At 57.5% G+C, this 22,045-nt stretch overlaps 2 protein-coding genes across 2 annotated transcripts; both read right to left on the reverse strand.

Annotated features, from left to right (window-relative positions):
- Positions 1–2,684: 2,684 nt before the first annotated feature.
- Positions 2,685–6,916, reverse strand: ZNF775 (zinc finger protein 775). The gene is made up of 2 exons (XM_060248226.1): positions 6,838–6,916; positions 2,685–5,293 (listed from the first exon to the last, which is right to left on the reverse strand). The coding sequence occupies exons 1-2, from the start codon at positions 6,914–6,916 to the stop codon at positions 3,594–3,596; spliced, it is 1,779 nt and encodes a 592-aa protein (XP_060104209.1). The 3' UTR covers positions 2,685–3,593.
- Positions 6,917–15,176: 8,260 nt separating this feature from the next.
- Positions 15,177–19,789, reverse strand: REPIN1 (replication initiator 1). Its single transcript, XM_060248227.1, has 4 exons — positions 19,766–19,789; positions 18,776–19,025; positions 18,173–18,274; positions 15,177–17,799 (listed from the first exon to the last, which is right to left on the reverse strand). The coding sequence occupies exons 1-4, from the start codon at positions 19,787–19,789 to the stop codon at positions 16,322–16,324; spliced, it is 1,854 nt and encodes a 617-aa protein (XP_060104210.1). The 3' UTR covers positions 15,177–16,321.
- Between the last annotated feature and the right edge of the window lie 2,256 nt (positions 19,790–22,045).

Raw genomic sequence — 22,045 nt, forward strand, 5'->3', positions numbered from 1 at the left:
TTGGATGTTTATGAACTCTCATAATAGATACAATTTTTGCATTTTGTATTAAGTGTTTGGTATTTTTGGTGGTTGTTTTTGGATATCTCCACTTCCAATGGAGGCCCAGGTCACAGCGGTTGCTCCATCTGCCTTTTATCATCTTTGGCAGGCCAGGCAGCTGGGGCCCTATCTATCCCCCCAGGACCTAGCTACAGTGATCCATGCAATGGTCACTTCCAGGTTGGATTACTGTAACTCGCTCTACGCAGGCTTGCCCTTGAGACTGATCTGGAAACTCCAGCTGCTGCAGCCGCTTGTGAGCGCTCTGAGACTCTGATTCAGAGAGAAGGGCGGGGTATAAATCTACAGTCCACAGAATGCAGCAGCTCAGCTGCTGATAACAGTGCCTAGCTGGGCACATATCCAGCCGGAATTGTTCAAACTGCACTGGCTACCAATTGAGTACTGGATCCGTTTCAAGGTCTTAACTTTTAAAGCCTTAACACAGCCTGGGACCGACATATCTACAGGCCTGCCTTTCCCCATATGTGCCCCAGAGAACACTACGATCTGGCTGACCGTCCTTGGCCCAAAGAGCGCCTGACTAGCCTCAACCAGGGGCAGGGCGTTTTCAGCCTTGGCCCCCGCCTGGTGGATTCAGCTCCCTTTAGAGATCCAGGCCCTTAGTGAATTGTTACCTTTTAGTAGGGCATGCAAGTTGGAGCTATTCCGCCAAGCTTTTGGTTGGGGGAGTGGGCGTCCCGTTCTATCAGCTGGCCCTGTGCTGCGACACCACCTCTCCTCAAATACGGGTTTTATACTATATGCTGCTTGAGACTCTCCGTATATTATGATGTGCCCAAGTGAGCCGCCAAACTGTATGGTTCACTTTTACTGGTTTTAATTGTTGTTTTATGCTGTTTCTAAAACGTTGTTTTCCACCTTGAGCCCATTGGGGAAAGGGCAGAATATAAATTATATAAATAAAATAAATAAAAATAGGTGGTGGAGCTCATTAGAAGAAGAAGAAGAAGATGATATTGGATTTATATCCCGCCCTCCACTCCGAAGAGTCTCAGAGTGGCTCACAATCTCCTTTACCTTCCTCCCCTACAACAAACACCCTGTGAGGTGGGTGGGGCTGGAGAGGGCTCTCACAGCAGCTGCCCTTTCAAGGACAACCTCTGCCAGAGCTATGGCTGACCCAAGGCCATTCCAGCAGCTGCAAGTGGAGGAGTAGGGAATCAAACGCGGTTCTCCCAGATAAGAGTCCGCACACTTTAACCACTACACCAAACTTAGCATAACTCATTAGCATATGCTGTCCCCCCCCCCATAGCCAAAAGCAACCCAATGCAAGAAAGGAGAGCCCCAGGTGAGCGAGGCCTGCTTAGGCTGGCTAGAGATCCAGTCAACCCAAGCAGGCCTCACTCGCCTGGGGCTCTCGGGCTGCCTCCCCCAGTCAAAAGGCCAGCTGCAGCAAGCCACCCGCCACTCAAAATCGCATAAGAAGTGGAGAAAGTGTGGTGCCGGCTTCTCCAGGGGTTCATGAGGGCCGCTGGGTGGCAAAGCTCCTGATGGCTGGCTGGCTGGCTGCCCACTCTCCTAATCCAGGGATTGTTATGCAGCTGCACCTCCTATTCAATGGACAAGGTGGGTGGGAAGGAGGAGAGGGAACCCTCAGAAAGGTTCAGGAGCTGTGCTCCTGTTGAATCTAAAGCCAGCCTGGTGTGGAGGGTGTGGCTAGAGGCATTTTCCTCCTCCTCTCAGAAGACGGGCCCTAGAGGGCATCCCATGAAGCTGGGGGGCAGCAGGTTCAAGATGGACGAGAGGAAAGACTTCTTGACACCGAGAGAGATTCGAAGGTGGGACTGGCTGCCGGAGGACGTCGAGGGAGCAAAGGGCACAGACAGATTCCTGAAGTGAATCCGTGGCTCTCCATGGCACCTGGCCAGGCTAGCTAACGAGAACCTCCAACACTGAGGCAGCCGGCCTCTGAAGCCCAGACCCAGAAGGCAGATCTTCCCCATGCGCAAACGGAGGTCATCTCTTGCACCACCTCGATATGCGTGCAAGACCTGCAGACGGCTCGTTCTTTTTGCTCTTTTGTGAAGACTGTTTGGCTTCACTTATTACAACCTGCCTCCTCTGAGTCTCTTCCCTGCAAGCTGTACAGCAAGGGCAGCAGCACACAGTCGGCTGTAAGGTCCTTTCTAGGGTTCCCATCCTGCCAGCTTGCTATTGCTCTAATGCTGTACTAGAATGAGACCTTCAGCCTTGGAGAAGGCATTTGTCTCCTTAGGTCACTTCTCCAAGCCAGGCCAGCTGGCAGCTTGGAGAAGGCATTTAAAGATAGCGTTGCTTTCTTTCCACCCCTCCCATCTCTTTCCCTTCTTTGTGGCTCTCAAGCATCTGATGTTTATTCTGTGTGGCTCTTACGTGAAGCCAGTCTGGCCACGCCTGGTCTGGACGTTCTTGGAAGGTCCCTCCGTGGTGGTAGCCGCTGGTTAGCAGGGTGCTTTCCAGGGAATGACGGTTCTAAGGGAGTTCCTCAAGCAATGAAAGATGCCCTTTCCTTCCTTCCTGGACAGTCATTCTGCGTTATCCACTCTGAAGTCCCCATGGGAAAGGCAGACTTTCAACATAAGACAAATCCCCTCTCTGGGATCTGGTTGCCAGGCACAGAAGACAAAGGCACATCACACAGATGTTTTAATTCATCTCATTTCCTCAAATGATCGTCTGCTTCACTCTGCAGTCCAGTTCCCAAGGTACAGACACGCCCCCCCCCCCCCCCCGGTGTTTAAACGCACTTAGGTCACACGTCACACATGACAGGCGGCAGCCTTATTTGGAAGGAAGACCTGATTTAAGCATGATGCTGACAAGTCAAAAAACTTTCCCACAGGGCTCTTCATTTAGATTAATCGTTTAACACATTTACAAACTTGCCTTTTCCCCAGATAATTCACCTCCCAAGGTGGGCGAGAATGACAAAAACTGGACAAAACACTGGTCTTAAAAACCCACACCTAGCGCAGTTTCCCGTGTAAAGCAGGTGGGTACCTGTGCAGGCGGCTGTGTGCACAGCAGCGGCCTCGTGTCCACAAGACGCCACGCAGGGGCCATGCCTCATGGGGAAGGGGCTCTGCTCTGCCTCACTAGACTCATGTTCAAATCAGGCCTAACTCGGTTTTAGGCGCGCTTCAGACCACACTCCAAGGCATAAGAGGCAAAACAAAAACGAAATCCATTTCTATGGCCCTCTTACAACTGGGTGGAGCATCTCCCAAATTTGCACTGGGGAGAAGCCAAGAGAAACCCCTGGAAAAGAGGTACTTTGCACCCAGCTCGGGATGGAAAACTGTTTCAGAGAACCACAGCTGGTCATCCCACTGCTGGCTTCCATGGGGAGACAGCCCAATCCACTCCATGCAGTGGGTCTCACACCTTCAGAGCCAGAAGGAGACACTGTGGGCCCTACAGGACTCCTCACATAAATCTTAGGGGGAGGGGAAGGCAGACCCCCTCCCTCTTCCTCCTCCTCGCTCCCGTAACAGGCTATCCAAAGGCAAAAACTGGCAATTGTTGTCCCAATTTCCAACCAGCGTCTACAACCCTTCCGCTTCCGCAGTCAGGGTGGGGCCCTGGCGAGCCTCTTTCTTGTGCACCCGCTGGTGCTTGGTGAGGTGATGTTTCTGGACAAAGCACTTCCCGCACTCGGCGCACGGGTAGGGCTTCTCCCCCGTGTGGTGGCGCTGGTGCCGCACCAGGTTGGGCTTCTGGCTGAAGCTCTTCCCGCACTCCCCGCACTGATAGGGCCTCTCGCCGGTGTGGATGCGCTGGTGGATGGTGAGAGCCGACCAGGAGACAAAGGCCTTCCCGCACTCATTGCAGATGTACTGCTTCTGCTCAAGGGGGGGCAGCTTGGGGACCTCCGGCTTCCAGAAGACGCCCTTCTTGGTTTGGGACAGAGCCTGTGGCCGAGTGCCAGGCTCCACAATCAGGACCGGCTGCCCATCCACCTCGCTTGAGGGGCTCAGGAGGTCTGGGGGCTGGAGGGTCCTCGGGCCACTGGCAATCAGGGGGCCCCTCCTCTCTCCCGGCAGGCCGAGCGGAAGACACCCCTTCTCCCCCAGCAGCCCTGCGGCCAAGAGGTCAGTCCCCCCGTGGCCGGCCCGCTGGTGCACCGTGAGCACCCCCTTGGTGGGGAAGCTCTGCCCACAGGCGTGGCACTGGAAGCCTTTCTCTGCCAGGTGGGTGCGCTGGTGCTTCACCAGGTGCTGCTTCTGGGTGAAGCCTTTCCCACACTGGGCACACGAGTGTGGCCGCTCGCCGCTGTGGTAGCGGAGGTGCCGCAAGAGGTTGGGCTTCTGGGTGAAGCTCTTCCCACACTCCGTGCAGGGGAAGGGCTTCTCTCCAGTGTGGATGCGCTGGTGGATGCTGAGGGAAGACCACCAGGTGAAGCCCTTGCCGCACTCGCTACAGATGAACTTCTTCACTCCCCGTCGCCGGCCCTTGGGCCGCACCCCCCAGCTGAGGCCCCCCCGGGCCTCCTCCCGCTGCCGCGCCACCGTCTCCTTATAGGCCTTCTTCAGCTCCTGGAAGACCAGCTGGCGGTGGTGGGCGTGGAGACGCCGGTGCAGCTGCAGGACGGCCTTGTTGCTGAAGCTGCGCTGGCATTCCGGGCAGGTGTGGGGGCTGGGCCGGGCCCGGACGTGGGTCCGCTGGTGCTTCACCAGGTGCTGCTTCTGCCGGAAGCTTCTCTCACACCGGGCACACTTGAAGGGCCGCTCCCCGGTGTGGTTGCGCTGGTGGCACAGCAAGTTGGGCTTCTGGCTGAAGCCGCGCCCGCAGGTCTTGCACGCGAAGGGCTTCTCACCTGTGTGAGTCCGCTTGTGAATGTTCAAGGAGGAGCGCCAGGCAAAACGCTTCCCGCACTCCTTGCAGGCGAAGTCGCCCTCCGCCACACACTCCCTTCGGCTCGCCTTGCCCTCCCCCACCCGGAAGACCACCTCCTTGTCAGGCTGCCCATCACCCACCACGTTCTGCCCCGACTTCTTGGCATCGCAGAGATGGTCTCCTTGGCCAAAGTCGTCTTCTTCACCTAATGAGAGCCCTGCTGGGGACGGCTGGGGCTCCAGCGCTCTGCGGAGCCGCAACAGACTCCTCTCCCTCCTCCTCCTCCTCCTCCTCCCAGCTTGTGGGCAGAGGCCGTCTCGCCCAGCAGGCCTTCTGGGGGCTCCACTTAGTTGCCCTCTGTCTCCTTCCAGACAATGCTCCCTCTGGATTTTAGCCATGGAGGGGGCCCCTGTAAGAGCAAAGCAGACACATTTTCAGAGGGAGCAAAAGCATCCATTAAGTGAGAGATTTCGACCAGTGAATGAAGCTGCGGCCACTGCGCAAGTAGGACTGGACTGGGCACCTGATTGGTCAGCTCAGCCACAGGGAGCTGCAAGAAGAAGGGCAGCAATCTTGTCTAGCGGTTAGAAGGCTAGATTAGAAATAAACCTTTGCTCTGGAGTCTGGTGTGCAGTTCTGGAGAAGGATGCGGACAGAGTGGAGCAGGTGCAGAGGAGAGCAATAAGGATGACCAGGGGCCTGGAGACCAAGAAGCCCTGTGAGGAAAGGCTGAGGAGGACTTGGGAATGTTCAGTCTGGAGGTGGAGGGGGGACAGGATTATTCTCTATAATTATTTGAAGGGCTTCACTTAGAGGAGGGCAGGGAGCTGTTCCTCTTGACGGCAGAGGAGAGGAGGAGGAGGAGGACTGCAGATTTATACCCCGCCCTTCTCTCTGAATCAGAGTCTCAGAGCGGCTCACAATCTCCTATATCTCCTTCCCCCACAACAGACACCCTGTGAGGTGGGTGGGGCTGAGAGAGCTCTCCCAGAAGCTGTCCTTTCAAGGACAGCTCTGCAAGAGCTCTGGCTGACCCAAGGCCATTCCAGCAGGTGCAAGTGGAGGACTGGGGAATCAAACCTCGTTCTCCCAGATAAGAGTCCACACACTTAACCACTACACCAAACTGGCTCTCAAGCTGGAAGGTGTTCAGAGCAGGGCAACAAAGATGGTGAGGGGTTTGGAGACCAAGTCCTATGAGGAAGGAGCTGGGCATGTTTAGCCTGGAGAGGAGGTGGCTGAGAGGTGATATGATCACCATCTTCAAGTACTTGAAGGGCTGTCATTGAGAGGATGGTGTGGAATTGTTTTCTGTGGCCCTGGAAGGCAGGACCAGAACCAGTGGGTCGAAATTAAATCAAAAGAGTTTTCAGCTCAACATTAGGAAGAACTTCCTGACAGTGGTTTCTCAGTGGAACAGGCTTCCTTGGGAGGGGGTGGCTCTCCTTCTTTGGAGGTTTTTAAACAGAGGCTAGATGGCCATCTGAAAGCAATGCTAATTCTGTGAATTAGGAGATCATGAGAAGGAGAGCAGGAAGAGATGTATCAGTGTTTAGTTCTCATGGCCCTTTTTTAACAGCCCAGATAAATGTTAATAACCACTTTGGGGTCAATCAGCAATTTTGCCAGGGACCCTGGAGGGGTTTTTGCCATCTTCTGGGCTTGGAGCAGGGGGCACTGGTTGTGTGGGGGGGAAGTACTTGTGAGTTTCCTGCATTGTGCAGAGGGTTGGACTAGATGGCCCTGGAGGTCCCTTCCAACTCTATGATTCTATGATCCCAGGTACCTACAGCAGGGGAGGGTGCGAGGAATGACCCCAAAGCCCAAATGCCTGGCCCTGTCTGGTGCACACAAAGGAGTCTAAAGCCATTTGGAAAGGCTGGCCTTGTAGGAGCTAGACAGCCACTTGCTCCTTATTGCCCATCCAGCTGCATCTCAGGGATGCCCACGCACCTGAGCCCATGTCCAGGGGGGTCTCCTTTGCTCCCACCACTCTCGGGGTCCAGAGGCTGACCTCCTCCATCAGCTCCATCGCTTGTGACACTGGATCGCCTGGCAAATGCAGACACAGGTGTTACTGTTGGTTGGGAATCCTCCAGCTTCTCCCCCATCTCTTCCGGGCAAGAATGAGGGGGAGGGGGAGGGAGAGAGCCAGCCCAAAAGGAGCACCAGTGGGGAGGGGGGTTGGAAACAGAGCTGCAGCATCTGCCTTCTCCCCGGCCAGCAGGAGACCAAAACCAGGAAAGCCTGAGTGCTCTGGAGCTCTGGAATGCAAACGTATCCAGCCAGCTCGAATTTACACTACAAGGCGTTCTATTTATAACCCACCTTTCCTCTCGGTTCAAGCTGGCTTACGATAATACTTAAAACATTTCCAGTTAATTCGAGGATGAAATACCAAAGCCCACCCCCTTTCCAAGCTGCCGGCCATTCAAAGCCCCCCAAGCACTTTCTGGCCGCACTTCCAGGGCATCTCCACGGAGGGGGCCCCCTCCCCTCTTCAGGAAGCCCCTCCCACAGAGCTGATGCCACAGTGAGAAGACCCACGCTGCTGCTGCTGCTCCCGTCAGTGCCAAACGGGGACCCCTAAGTGGGGGGAGAGCCAGCAGGCAGCAGACCTGAAGGGGCGTGAAGCAGGACAGTGGAGCAGAGACCGCAAGACCCACATTTCAGCAGGGGCAGACAACAGCTGCCACCTGTGGGGGGGGGTATCAGTCGCTCTGCAGGAGCAAGGAGGCATCCAGGAGAAGCAGAGACACAACGGGGGAGGAGTTTGGGGGAAAAGAGGAAAGGGCCAAGAGCCAGCAATAGAGCTGCCATCTCTTGGGGACCCTATGCCTTGAGCCAGGGAGAGACAAACACGCCCCCCCCCCAGTGCTGCATTCCCTGCCCCCAAGCCACACCTCTGATGCGTCTCCCCCTCACTTCTGCCTCCTCTTGCCCCACTTACCCTTCCTAACCCTCCTGCAGAAAAGGCACTCCAGAACAAACTTGGCCAGTGCTAGGGAAACTCTCGTGCCCACCCCACCCCACCCCACCTGCCAGCCCTGCTTTGCAAACAAAGACACCGGCTCAGATGACAGGATCTGGCAGCATTCACTCCTCTCAGGACGGTCTGCAGACACCAGCTGCTACTCCCTCCCCCTCCCCACCCCAGCCAAGCCCTTTGACAGCTGTGCAACCGGCAGAAATTCAGCAAGTGCAGCACAGAGAGGAGAGGGCCTGTGGGGTGGGGGGAGCTTCACCTAGTGGACTGCGTCTGCCATGCAGTTGTCAGAGACACAAGGCCTCCCGGGACATGCACATATCCTCATTTCGGCCACTGCTTGCTTCTACGGCTTGAATAGCCACAAAACCTGGGGAGGAAAGCCCTGACAGGTATGCCTCTTCACCTGCTCCAGCCTGCCTGCTGGAAGGCCAGCCAGGCACAGGACACTCAAGGTCACGCCCCTCCCCTCCCTCCCACCTCCTTCAGCCTCTGCTCTAAGGATGAAGAAAGGGGGCAGGGCTGGCTTCAGGTTGAATCTTCCTGACTCAACCCCCCCTTGCAAAAACACTGAAGAAAGAGAAATCCCGGCTGCTTCAGGCTGATCCAACCCCCCCCCCCCCCCCAAAAAACCCAGCTGAGTAGAGATCAGGCTTTTTGGAGAACTGAATGGGTTAAAAATAAATCCTGCCAACATCAACAACCACAAACAGATTTGCTTGATCCCCTCCCAGGCCCCAGAAATCTCTCGCCCTCCCCTGGGAAAAGCTGCCCAGACTTCACCCTTCTGGGTCAGAAACTGGCAACCCGCCAGTGAGGAGAACTGCAGGCAGCACCTGGAGCTTTGTGGAGGAAGGGCAGACCCAAAGCCCCCACCTCCATTTTAGCTTTTCCTAGAAAAGGCCAACTTTTCCTTCCTTGCCCAGACAGCAACAGGCCTCCTTCCCTCACACCTCTTCTGCTGGCTGCCTCAGGACAAGCCCACGAATGCCCCACTCTCCAGCAGGCCTTGGATCTTTTACACAATTATGCATGGGGTAGAGAAGGTAGAGAAAGAAGTCCTTTTCTCCCTTTCTCACAATACAAGAACTTGTGGGCATTCGATGAAATTGCTGAGCAGTCAGGTTAGAACGGATAGAAGGAAGTCCTTCTTCACCCAAAGGATGATTAACGTGGAATTCACTGCCACAGGAGGTGGTGGCGGCTACGAGCATAGACAGCTTCACGAGGGGATTGGATAAATATGGAGCAGAGGTCCATCAGTGGCTATTAGTCACAGGGTATTATTGGAACTCTGTCTAGGGCAGTGATGCTCTGTATTTCTTGGTGCTTGGGGGGGGGGGAGAGTGGGAGGTCTTCTAGACCCACTTGTGAACCTCCTGATGGAGCCTGGGTTTTTGGCCACTGTGTGACACAGTGTTGGACTGGATGGACCATTGGCCTGATCCAACAGGGCTTCTCTTATGTTTTTATGTCTGGGGCAGTGATGCTCTGTATTCTTGGTGCTTGGGAGGGGGGGCACAGTGGGAGGGCTTCTAGTGTCCTGGCCCCACTGATGGACCTCCTGATGGCACCTGGTTTTTTGGCCACTGTGTGACTCAGAGCATTGGCCTGGATGGGCCATTGGCCTGATCCAACATGGCTTCTCTTATGTTCTCATGTCTGAGGCAAGTGATGCTCTGTATCATTGGTGTGTGTGGGGGGGGGGGGCGGCTTCTAGTGTCCTGGCCCCACTGATGGACCTCCTGATGGCACCTGGTTTTTTTGGCCATTGTGCAATACAGAGTGTTGAACTGGATGGGCCACTGGCCTGATCCAACCTGGCCTCTCTTATGTTGCAGCCGGCCGGGAATCCCCTGGAAGGCGGCCCTGCCTGCTCCGGTGCCGCCTCTTCCGTCTCGGCTGGCTTGGGCTGCGGAGGAGGAGGGGGAGCGCCACACCCCCGTCTGCAAAGAAAGGCACCGGCTGGACGGTGGGGTTCTCCCTGTTCTCGCAGCGCTGTCTCGGGGAGAACCTCCGAAAGGCCTGTTGCTGTCTGGGGCAAGGGGCGAGAAGCTGGCCTTTTCTAGGCAACGCTGAAATGCAGGTGGGGCTTTGGGTCTGCCCTTCCTCCCGTGCAGAGGCACCAAACCCCGCCGTCCTCGGCCTCTGCACCGGCTGCTCCGCCCTCCACACCGAGGACCCGCTTGCTCGGGCTGCTGGCCTCGATGCAGCCGCCCTGGCTGCGGCGCAAGAGGGGCGGGCGGGCGGGACTCGAGCTGGCGGCTGCCTCCCCACCGGCCCTGCCTGCCTGCCTGCGGGGTCTTCCCGACGCCTGCCCCCCTCCGTCCTTCTCGCCCCGCAGAGCGGCTGCACCCCCCGGGCACCTGCCCCCTCCCCCTCCTGGGCAGCCCCGCCAGAGCCCCTCCCCGCGCCCACCTGCCGGCCTCCTTACCTGCCGGCTCCACCTTCGCGGCCCCGCCCTGGCCCGCCGGCTGCGGGAGGAGGCGGGCTCACCTTGCCAGGGCGGCCTCCGCCATTGGCCGCGCCCGCTGCCACTCGGGAGGCGAGGGGCGGGGTCGCAGGGCGCACACGGGGCCGCTCTCCGTTGGCCGCCGGGCTGGAGGAGGAGAAGCGGGCCAATCAGGAGGCCGCCGCCAAGGCGCCCCGCCCCTGGCCCCGCCCTCTCCTGCGCTGCCGCCGCCGCCGCGTCCTTAACCCTTAGCCTGCTGGTCCTCAGTGAGGGTGTGTGGGGGGGGTGGTTTCTCCTGCCTGGGGGGCCTTTGACAGCAATGTCCCTGCTGTGATCCGAAGCAGATGGCGAGGAGGAGGGCAGGAAGGGCTGCATGAGGAAGAACGTCCTGCCCGCTAGAGCGGTTCCTCAGTGGAACTGGCTTCCTTTTGGGGGGTGATAGGCGCTCCTTCCTTGGAGGTTTTTCAACAGAGGCTAGATGGCCATCGGACAGCGATGCTGATCCTGTGAATTTAGGGGGAGGGGTTTGTGAGTTTCCTGCATTGTTTGTGCAGGGGGTTGGACTAGATGACCCTGGAGATCCCTTCCAACTCCATGATTCCTGACCATTAGAGCGGTTCTTCAGTGGAACAGGCTTCCTCAGGAGGTGGTGGGCTCTCCTTCCTTGGAGGTTTTTCAACAGAGGCTAGATGGCCATCTGACAGTGATGGAGATCCTGTGAATTTAGGGGGAGGTGCTTGTGAGTTTAGAGGGGTTCCTCAGTGGAACAGGCTTCCTCCTGGGGGGGGGGGGGGCTCTCTTTCCTTGGAGGTTTTTCAACAGAGGCTAGATGGCCACCTGACAGCAATGAGGATCCTGTGAATTGAGGGGGAGGTGTTTGTGAGTTTCCTGCATTGTGCAGGGGGTTGGGCTAGATGACCCTGGAGGTCCCTTCCAACTCTAGGATTCCTGACCATTAGAGCGGTTCTTCAGTGGAACAGGCTTCCTCAGGAGGTGATGGGCTCTCCTTCCTTGGAGGTTTTTACATAGAGGCTAGATGGCCATCTGACAGCGATGAAGATCCTGTGAATTTAGGGGGAGGGGTTTGTGAGTTTCCTGCATTGTGCAGGGAGTTGGACTAGATGGCCCTAGAGGTCCCTTCTAACTCTTCTATGATTCTAACAGGCTTCCTCCTCGGGAGGTGGTGGGCTCTCCTTCCTTGGAGGTTTTTCAGCAGAGGCTAGATGGCCATCTGACAGCAATGAAGATCCTGTGAATTTAGGGGGAGGTGTTTGTGAGTTTAGAGTGGTTCCTCAATGGAACAGGCTTCCTCAGGAGGTGGTGGGCTCTCCTTCCTTGGAGGTTTGTAAGCAGAGGCAAGATGGCCATCTGACAGCAATGAAGATCCTGTGAATTTAGGGGGAAGTGTTTGTGGGTTTCCTGCATTGTGCAGGGGGTTGGACTAGATGGCCCTGGAGGTCCCTTCCAACTGTATGATTCTATGATCCACGCTTCGTTCTTCTGGCCCTTTCTCATATGTCCAGGGAAATGCTGGTCACCACTTTGGGGTCAGGCAGCAGGTTTTCCCCAGACCAGCTTGGTCAAAGGTCCTGGAGGGGTTTGGTTTTTTTTTTTTACCATCTTGAGTCACTGAGTGTGTGTGTGGGGGGGAGGTACTTGTGAAATTCCTGCATTGGGCAAGGTCACTAGATGACCCTGGAGGCCCCTTCCAACTCTAGGATTTTTGTATCTAGATTTTAACTGTATTTTAAACTGTTTACTGTACATTGAAATCTGCTCTGAGCCTCATGATCATGGGGGGAGTGGAACAGAAACTGAGGGAAGGAAGCCCCCCCTGAATGTGTTTGGGCTTGAGCTGGAAGGACCAGGCTAGTCCAGTCTCATCAGAGCTCAGCTCAGCAGGGCTTCCATGGGAGACCATCCAGGGAGTGTAGGGCTGCTGCACAGACTCCAAGGCAGGCAACCGCAATCCACCTCTAAACGTCTCTCACCTCAAAAACTCTGCTGGCTGCTGTGTGTCTGCTGGGACTTTACACACCCAGAGTTCAACAAGACTCCTGTTCAGCCCAGGGAGACCATCTTTCTGAAGTGGCGCATGAGCTCAGGCCCAGCACTCTCGTGTTCTGTGATGCTGAGGAAGAGCAGGGCTGGTTTCCCCAGAAGAGACTTAGTGCAGGGTGCAGCTGCTGGCTGGAGCAGGCCCAGACTGGAGCTGATCTGCGGTCAAGACTCGCCTCACCCCTTCACACACCCAGCCGCCACTGCGGGATGGGTGTCAGGTCAGAACAGCGGCCTGCTTTGCACAGAGAGATCTTGTAGAAGAACTCTTCCTCTGTGACACATCCCCATCAGAAATAACCAGAGTGAAATGTGGAATTCGCTGCCTCTGGATGTAGTGATGGCCACAGATATAGACACGTTTAAAAGGGGCTTAGATTCATGGAGGAGAGGTCTCTCAGGGGCTGCTAGCCACAGTGACTCAAAGGAACCTCCACGATCAGAGACAGTCAACCTCTGAATCCCAGTGTCAGGGGAAGACCTCTCTGCCGTTGTTGGCCCTCCAGAGGAACAGGCTGGCCACTGTGTGAGACAGAAGGCTGGACTAGATGGGCCCTCATTGGTCTGATCCAGCAGGGCTCTTCTGATGTTCTTCTCAGGGGAAGGCCTCAGCCTCTCTGCCCTGTTGTTGGCTCTCCAGAGGAACAGGCTGGCCACTGTGTGAGACAGGATGTTGGACTGGATGAACCCTCCCTGGTCTGATCCAGCAGGGCTCTTCTGAGGTTCTTCTCAGGGGAAGGCCTCGGCCTCTCTGCCCTGTTGCTGGCCCTCCAGAGGAACTGGCTGGCTACTGTGTGAGACAGGAGGCTGGACTAGATGGACCCTCCCTGGTCTGACCCAACAGGGCTCTTCTGAGGTTCTTCTCGAGAAGGCCTCGGCCTCTCTGCCCTGTTGTTGGCCCTCCAGAGGAACTGGTTGGCCCCTGTGTGAGACAGGAGGCTGGACTAGAGGGACCCTCACTGGTCTGATCCAGCAGGGCTCTTCTGATGTTCTTCTCAGGGGAAGGCCTCAGCCTCTCTGCCCTGTTGTGGGCCCTCCAGAGGAACTGGCTGGCTACTGTGTGAGACAGGAGGCTGGACTAGATGGACCCTCCCTGGTCTGACCCAACAGGGCTCTTCTGAGGTTCTTCTCGAGAAGGCCTCGGCCTCTCTGCCCTGTTGTTGGCCCTCCAGAGGAACTGGTTGGCCCCTGTGTGAGACAGGAGGCTGGACTAGAGGGACCCTCACTGGTCTGATCCAGCAGGGCTCTTCTGATGTTCTTCTCAGGGGAAGGCCTCAGCCTCTCTGCCCTATTGTGGGCCCTCCAGAGGAACTGGCTGGCCTCTGTGTGAGACAGGAGGCTGGACTAGATGGACCCTCCCTGGTCTGACCCAGCAGGGCTCTTCTGAGGTTCTTCTCGAGAAGGCCTCGGCCTCTCTGCCCTGTTGTTGGCCCTCCAGAGGAACTGGCTGGCCACTGTGTGAGACAGGAGGCTGGACTAGATGGACCCTCCCTGGTCTGATCCAGCAGGGCTCTTCTGAGGTTCTTCTCAGGGGAAGGTCTCAGCCTCTCCGCTTTGTTGTTGGCCCTCCAGAGGAACTGGCTGGCCACTGTGTGAGACAGGAGGCTGGCCTAGATGGACCCTCCCTGGTCTGACCCAGCAGGGCTCTTCTGATGTTCTTCTCAGGGGAAGGCCTCGGCCTCTCTGCCCTGTTGTTGGCCCTCCAGAGGAACTGGTTGGCCATTGTGTGAGACAGGAGGCTGGACTAGATGGACCCTCCCTGGTCTGATCCAGCAGGGCTCTTCTGAGGTTCTTCTCAGGGGAAGGTCTCAGCCTCTCCGCTTTGTTGTTGGCCCTCCAGAGGAACTGGCTGGCCACTGTGTGAGACATGAGGCTGGACTAGATGGACCCTCCCTGGTCTGACCCAGCAGGGCTCTTCTGAGGTTCTTCTCGAGAAGGCCTCGGCCTCTCTGCCCTGTTGTTGGCCCTCCAGAGGAACTGGCTGGCCACTGTGTGAGACAGGAGGCTGGACTAGATCGACCTTCCCTGGTCTGGCCCAACAGGGCTCTTCTGAGGTTCTTCTCAAAGGAAGGCCTCGGCCTCTCTGCCCTGTTGTTGGCCCTCCAGAGGAACTGGCTGGCCACTGGGTGAGACAGGAGGCTGGACTAGATGGACCCTCCCTGGTCTGACCCAGCAGAGCTTTTCTGATGTTTTGGTAATGTATCAGGAAGCCCCTGGTGAGCTACGGAAAGAGAGCCTTCACACATGCTGGGAAGAAGGCACCCTGCTGCAGTGCTCGACTCTTGTGGCCCTTTCTTATACATCCAGGGGGTAATGTTGACTGCCACTCTGGGGTCAAGAGGGAAATTTCCCCCAGGGATTGGCCCAGGGATCCTGGAGGGTTTTTGCCTTTTTCTGAGCACAGAGCAGAGGTCACTGAGGGGGCCGAGGGAGTTGTGAATTTCCTGCCTTGTGCAGGGGCTGGACTAGATGACTCTCCACATCCCTTCCAGCTCTTTGCTTCTGTGTTACCCACCGAAGAGAGTTCTGGTTCCTGGGCCAACTCTCTCGCAGCCCTCCACCACCCGCCCCATCCACTAATGTTCTAAGCCCCCAACTTCTGGTGTAATGCACAAGCATTGCCAGGGCTTTTGGGGCAGAAAAAGCCCAACAGGAACTCATTTGCATATTAGGCCACACCCCCTGATGCCAAGCCAGCCGGAACTGCGTTCCTGCTAAAAAAAAAAGCCGAGCATCACCGTCATTCAAAAACCGCTGCACCCTGAAGGAGCCAAAATTCATGATGCCACAAACAGCTCAGCTTTTCCAAACTGCCATTTACTACTTTATTTCTTGGAAGTCTATACAACAGGAATCAGAGCAAATTTAAGTGAAAAAACAGGAGCCTGCTCATCTTCAAGCCAGTGGGGTCTTTCCTTGCAATATTTCTCTGCATGAGGAGTTTCCCACATCCAAGTCCTGCCCTTGTTGGAACTGTGCCAGCCAGCCAGCCTTATGCATGCATTGGTGCAGCTGCAGAAGAATGTCAAAGGGGGGGGGGAGTGGGATCATGGGGCCCGAAGGAATGAAAGAGAGATCGGTCACCATGCAAAACTCCTTGTGCCAAGGCTATGTCCTCACAATTGTCTCCCCGTTGATAAGGACTAGAGGCGTAAAGGCTACGATTTGCAAAAGCGTGCTTGTGCGTGGAATTGCTCCCCTAGAAAAAAAAGTCAGAAAGCAATGGCTTGTTTGTTACCAAACCTACCAAACTGAGTCTGAAACTGAGTCTTTAATGTCTCTCCACCCCCAGCCCTTGCCTGACCTGCACCCTCCTTCAGCGGTTGCCTCCCAAAGTGGCTGGTTTTTTCAGTGCCAGAGTCCCAGTTGCCTCTTTCCTCTTTTTCCCACTGGCTCCTTGGCATTCTGCTCTTTCTAGCCTCTGCCCCTCTTTCCTGAAGGTGCCTTCAGCCCTGGGGCCAAGATTAAACCTCAGAACTGATACCTAATGCCATGCCTGGAAGAAGTCCAGTATTTGTGAGTTTCCTGCACTGTGCAGGAGGTTGGACTAGATGACCCTGGAGGTCCCTTCCAACTCTAGGATTCTAAGTGAAGTAATAACAATGGCGAAACAGATATCTGAACTTGCGCAGAGTGCTTCTTTGCCCGCACGCGTGCCAAAGCTGCTCCACACATATCAGAAACGAGGATTAGCTCTATCTGGCTTCAGCACAAGACCTATCGGTTGTCCTTCACCTGCAAGCTTGGGGGAGGGGGGTCTTTTGCTCGGGCCGACTAGAATTGGAAAAGAGAATGTTACTAGAATTTTGCAGAATTTCTCCGAGGAAGAGTTTGGTGCCTCCCTAGCTGGGCACATCCAGCCTTCCAGGGACACGGGGGCCAGAAGGGGGAGGCAAAGAGGCTGTGCTTTGTGGACCAGAAGACAGGCCGCTATTGAGCCTCTAGGCAGGCTGCTGCGTCTGGCGGGGGGGATAGCTCTGGAGAAGGCCGCCATCTGCTTCTCTAGCGCTGATATTCCTGTGGCTGCGTTGGTGGGCACGCATGTTCGAGCCCTGGCTGAAGACCCGGGGGCACAGCGGGCAGGCGTACGGCTTCTCGCCTGTGTGGAGGCGCTCGTGGGAAACCAGGTTGGACTTCTGGGAAAAGCGCTTGGGGCAGCGGCTGCAGGCGTACGGCTTCTCCCCCGTGTGGATTCGGAGGTGGGCCACCAAGTAGGGCTTGCAACGGAACTGCTTGGCACAGACCGGGCAGATGAACGGACGGTCGGCTGCCAGCAGAGGCTGAGGGAGAGGCAAAGAGAGCTGCGGCTGAGGCACGGGGGTGTCGCTTGGGAAGCAGGGGACGGGGGTGTCCTGCGGGGGTCGGTGGGGCTGGAACACCTCCATCCTGGGGGAGCCCGCCACTGGAAGCTGGATCTGGAAGTTCTCCCTGCTGAAGGTGTCCAGGGGGTGGCTCTGTTGCGGAAGAGGGTCCCGGGTGTGGATCTTCTGGTGCGAAAGGAGGTTGGGCTTGTGGCGGAAGCTCTTGCCGCACTGCCCGCAGACATACGGCTTCTCCCCGGTGTGGATGTGCTGATGGGAGGCCAGGTAGGCCTTGCTGCCGAAGGACTTGCCGCACTCCTGGCACTGGTAGCGCCGCTCGCCCGTGTGGACTTGCCGGTGGGCCAGGAGGTTGGGCTTGTGCCGGAAGGTCTTCCCGCACTGGGTGCAGGCGTAAGGCCGGTCGCCCCCCATCTGGGACAGGGCCCCAGCTTTGGGCACGGAGCCTGCGATCCCTTCGGCCGCCATGTGCACCAGCTGGTGCGTGACCAGCTCCTCCCAGCCGAGGAAACTCCAGCCACACTGGTCGCAGATGAACTCCCCGTTGCTGTGCAGCCCTGGAGCCTGGGGGCCAGGCAGGGGTGGGGGGCCATAGCCAAGGGGCCAGGGGTTGAAGCTGTGTGCTGCAGGGGCCTGCTGGTGCAGCGCCATCTCTGGCCAGAAAGGCAGGCTGCCCTCTCCCTGGCTGCAAGGAACGTGGCTGGCGCCAGTGCCCAAGGGGCCCTCCGGAGGCACGGCTGGGTCTAAGGCGGCAGGCGAATGGCCCCCACTCTGCGGGCAGCGCCGGCCCCACTTCCGGACGTGGAGGCGCCGGTGGGCGGTCAAGGCGAGGCGGCTCAGGAAGCGTCGCTGGCACCGGGGGCACTTATAGGACTTCTCCTTCTTCCAGCTCCGTTGCGCTTTTTCAGCATCCCTGGCAGTTGGTCCTGGCCTGGCTCGCTTTTGCCTGCCCTGCAACCGGGCCGTCTTGGGCCTCTTCCCTGCAGGCCTGGAGTGGCGAGGATGGGGCCCCTTCAGCGCCTCCTCAGAGCCAAGCCCAGGGGGTGGAAGCTCAGGGGACTCGCCGCCTTCCTGCTTCAGGCTCAGGGCTGCTCTGCCGGCTGCAAGGAGACAAGGGAAACTTCAGGGGCAGCTCCCCGCAAGCCTGCCTTGGGCTCAGGACAAGACTGCGGTGGATGGCGGCAAGCCATGCAGGCCCCCCCACCCGAGCTCTTCCCGCCACATGACACAGCAAGCCCCCCCCCGCCCCCAGTCCCTCTCTGTGGCTTCCTGCCCTCTGCTCTGAGACCCAGCCCAAAGCAGCTGCTGAGGAAGGGGGGGCACAGCTCCAGCAAGCCCCCCTCCTGTGCCAGCCTGCCCGAAATGGGAGGCGAGCCCTTCCAGCCACCCTCTTCAAGGAAGGCAAAAGCACGAGGGGGGAGAAAGTGCCCAATGGCCCACAGCCCTGGACCCTGAGCTATTCCACGCCCTTACCTGGGGAGTTGCTGTTCCCTGCAGGAAGAAGGGGCTCTGAAGCACACGGGGCCCCTCCCTGGGCTAGCCGAGACAGAAGTTCAGGAATAGAGAGCAGGCATTCTGCAAGGAGATGGGCAGGGGCCCGAGAAGCATTTGGGTCAGCATCTGAGGACAGGAAGTGCTGCCCCAGCCCTTTTGGTTTCTCTTGGAATGACTGCAGGGCATTCCCCCCCCACCCCCACTGGTGCTGTGCTGGGTCACATGTCCAACTGGCATGCCACTGAGCACAGAACCAGCCCCCATCCCAATCCCCCCCACCCTGAGATCCCCTTCAAGACCTATGATGGGGTACTGGGTGCTGGGAATCGACTCTTGGATCCCCTGCAGTTTCCTTGGCACACTGGAAAAGGGGTGCCTGGGAAGAAGCTCGGAGGCTGGCTGACTTCCTCCCTCCCTCCCTCCCTCCCTCCCTCCCATTTCTAACTGTCCCTCCTGCAGGGTGGGTGTCCTCTAAAACAAGGCATTAGGTTTGTAGTTGTGGTAAAAAAATGCCCTTTGATTCCCAGAGGGGATGGCTGCCAGTTGAGCACCAGATGCCCCAGAACCCATGCTCAACTTTACCCAGAGAGGAAACAAGCTCATAATTCTCCACCATGACGTCTTGGTAAAGCTCCTTCTGCCATTCTGCTAGCTCTGCCCACTCCTCTGGTGAAAAGTAGACGGCCACGTCTTCAAAGGCCACGGGCACCTGCAACGAGTACAGCCCTGCTGAAGGCCTCCCCTTGCCAAGGAGAGATCTGCACCAGCTCAGCTGCATCACCCGCCGTGCTACATCGAGATGCTGAGAGTGCCAGAGGGGGGCTGTGTTGCTCTGCAGGAGAGCGGCCAGATTCAAGCCCCAGGAGCACCTCAGAGACCAAGGAAGTTTTTCGGGGTTTAATGTCAATGTAGCTGGGGAAGGGAGCCACACTTCGAAATCCCACGCCCCTACAATCTTGCTCCCCTCTAAGGTGGTGCTGGAGTCGCACAGGCTGACCCACAAGTAAGAGTTTAGTCCTTCCTAGCCTCTTTGGGAGGGGGGGGGAGTATTTTGGAGGTCCCTCAGGATGGCCATGCCCTTTCTCACCTGGCTGTCTCGGAAGAAACTAGCGGGGTTGGCCCGAAGACCACCTGCAAGTGGGTCAAGCAAGGCAAGCCCTGTGCCGCTCAGAGTCCTTGCACCCCTGGGCCTCCTGCCCCCTTCCCCCGGGTGCAGGGCCAGCCAGAGCTCGGGGCGGGGGGGGGGGGGCTGCAGGCAGGGCCAGCCTGACTCCCTCCCTCCCTCCCTCCTCTCCAGCAGGGGCAATCTGGCCTCGCCCCCTTCCCAGTCTCCAGGGGCCGCCGGGGCCAGGGTGGGGGGAGCCCCGTCTGGAAGAGGGGGCGGGGTAAGGGCCGGGGCTGCAATGCCCGCGGGGGGGGGGAGCGCCAGGCCGCCCCCCCCCCGAGCCTTCCCCCCCTTCCGCCCACCTCGGCAGCCCCCCCGAGCAGGAGGAGAGGGGAGGGGAGCCTTTCAGCTCTGCTAACTCTGCAGACTCCCGCTCGCCCCCCCCCCGCCTTCCCAGCAGGGCCTACCTGCGGCAGCCCCTCTCCGGCCATCTCGCCCGCCCGCCCGGCAGCCGGGGGGGGGATGGGGGGGAAGGTGCGGTCCTCCGCCGGAGCCTGCAGAGAGGGGGCGGGTTGGGGGTCCTGGAGCCCCCCTCCCCTCCCCGCAGCTGGACGGCGGAGTCGGGGAGGGTTGCCGCAGTGTCTCTGCACGGGAGGCAGCAAGCAGGCGGCCGGCGGCGGCAGAGAGGGCTCCCCTCCCGGGCTGCGGCTGCTCCGCCGACCCGCCTGTCAGCTCGGCTGCCTGCTCTTTTGTTAGCCTTTGAAGATTTACACTCCCGCACGGCCTGCTGGGAACTGTAGTCCGCCGCCCCGAGGAGGAGGAGCAAGCGAGAGCCCCGCCCCCCCGCCCCCCCGTTGCTCAGCCTTCAGCGCTGCCCTCCAAAGGCGCAGGGGCCGCAACAGAACAAAGAGACGCTCAAGAGAGGGTTGCAAAAAACTTCACCGTGCAGAAGGTCACGAGGCCATCAGAACTGGAAGGAAGCCCGCTGAGCTTCGATTGTCGCACCAGAAGCCGGGATGAGAGCAAACGAAGGCAAAAAAGACTCCTTCCCCGCTCCGGCTAGCTTTCAGTGGGCAGACAAGGACCAGATGTGCTCGGGTCTCGCTTCTTCCCGCAGGGCACCAGCAAATTCTTTTGGAACAGGGAACCCTTGAAGCGTGTCCAGGCTGGGCCGGCTCTAGACCGTCTGGCGCCCTCCCCCCTGCATGGAAACATCACGGAGTCACATGGAGGGGGCCCAACTTGGCACCCCCAGAAGGCCAGCACCCTAGGCAATTGCCTAGTTTGCAAAGCGGCAAAGCCAGCCCTGTGTCCAGTCGACACCATGGATGGTAAAGCATCCATTCCAGCCTTGGGGACCTTCAACGTGTACAAATGTCTTGGTATTTAATGCTGAAAAGGTAGTCCCAGGGCCTCAGGAGAACAAACATGTTGGGCACCAACATGCCCAGTTCTTTAAATACAGCCCTGGGTTATTTTATAAAGCTCATTAGCAGGTGAACCTGCAGTCACGTCCACTGGTAAATTCAAAGTACACGACTTAGAAGCCATGAGATTTTCACATTTGAATTGCTCAAAGATGTGGCAGAGGGATATGACAGAGAGAGGTGATCTTTCACAAGAAACCCACCGGCCTTCCATAGGGCCACAGGACTGCAGTGGGGCTCTGGCCAGCCTGCAGAGGCACTCAAGGGCCTTTGGAGACACAGCTTCAGTTAACGCATCAGTTGCCATAACAGCAACTATAATGCAGTGGTCTGAATATCACAGGAGACTCAAGTGATGGCCCCAGGGCTCTTCCTTGCACTGGCCTGACGGGGGGGGGGGGGGCAGCGGAAACTGCGTCATCTTTATATATGCACCTTTTTAGTTTTCCTCGTTCTAAATTTTATGCCTATACAAAGGGCGATCCAACTGTGAAGGGCCACCAATATCCCTACCCTGGGGTGGGCGAAAGGAGACACCACTTTGTTCTCTGGGAGTGAGTTGAGTTTGGGGGCACATCTGAATCCTCCCCCCACCCCCAAAAGCCTTCAGCGCACCCATCACAGACAGGCCTTTTTCCAGCGGCAAAGAATGCAAATCTCTCTGCTCCCTTCCCTCCTTCCACTTCCCCTCCTCTCTTCCCCCTGACAAGCAAAGCCACATCTGTGAGTTCACCTTCCTCCAGGCTCTTGGCTGATCAGCTTTGTGGAGGAACAGCTGGATTCAAGGCCAGCAGCATCTCAGGGACCAACAATACTTCCAGGGTAGAAGCTTTTGAGAGCCCAAAGCACCCTGCGTCTGGTAGGAATCAAACATCCTTTGAGGAACAGCCAAATATCCCAGTCAGTTATCCCCCCACCCAATCTTGTTCCTATGTCACAGCCAGCAGCAAGTCAAAAAGAGCGAGTCCAGAGCCTTAAAGACCAACAAAACTGGTGGGAGGGGAGGAGCTTTCGTGAGTCCCTGCTCACTACCTCAGATCCTGAACTGAGAGTGACTCAGAAGCTCAGGTCTGCCCACCCATGTTGTTAGCCATTAAGGCACGACTGGACTTTTGCTTGCTGTTTTCTGCGGCTACAGACTAAGACAGCTACCCACAGTGATCTTGTAGCAAGTAAAGTTAAATAGCCCAGATTATTGAACTACACCAGAGTGCTCCATTTTGTAGGGTTTGAGGGGGAACATTTGCAACCACAAAGAGTTCCATACATCAGGCTGCTAGGTAAAGGTAGTCCCCTGTGGAAGCACCGGGTCATTACCAA

Source organism: Heteronotia binoei, chromosome 10 (assembly GCF_032191835.1).
Source record: "Heteronotia binoei isolate CCM8104 ecotype False Entrance Well chromosome 10, APGP_CSIRO_Hbin_v1, whole genome shotgun sequence".
Taxonomy (NCBI): Eukaryota; Metazoa; Chordata; class Lepidosauria; order Squamata; family Gekkonidae; genus Heteronotia; species Heteronotia binoei.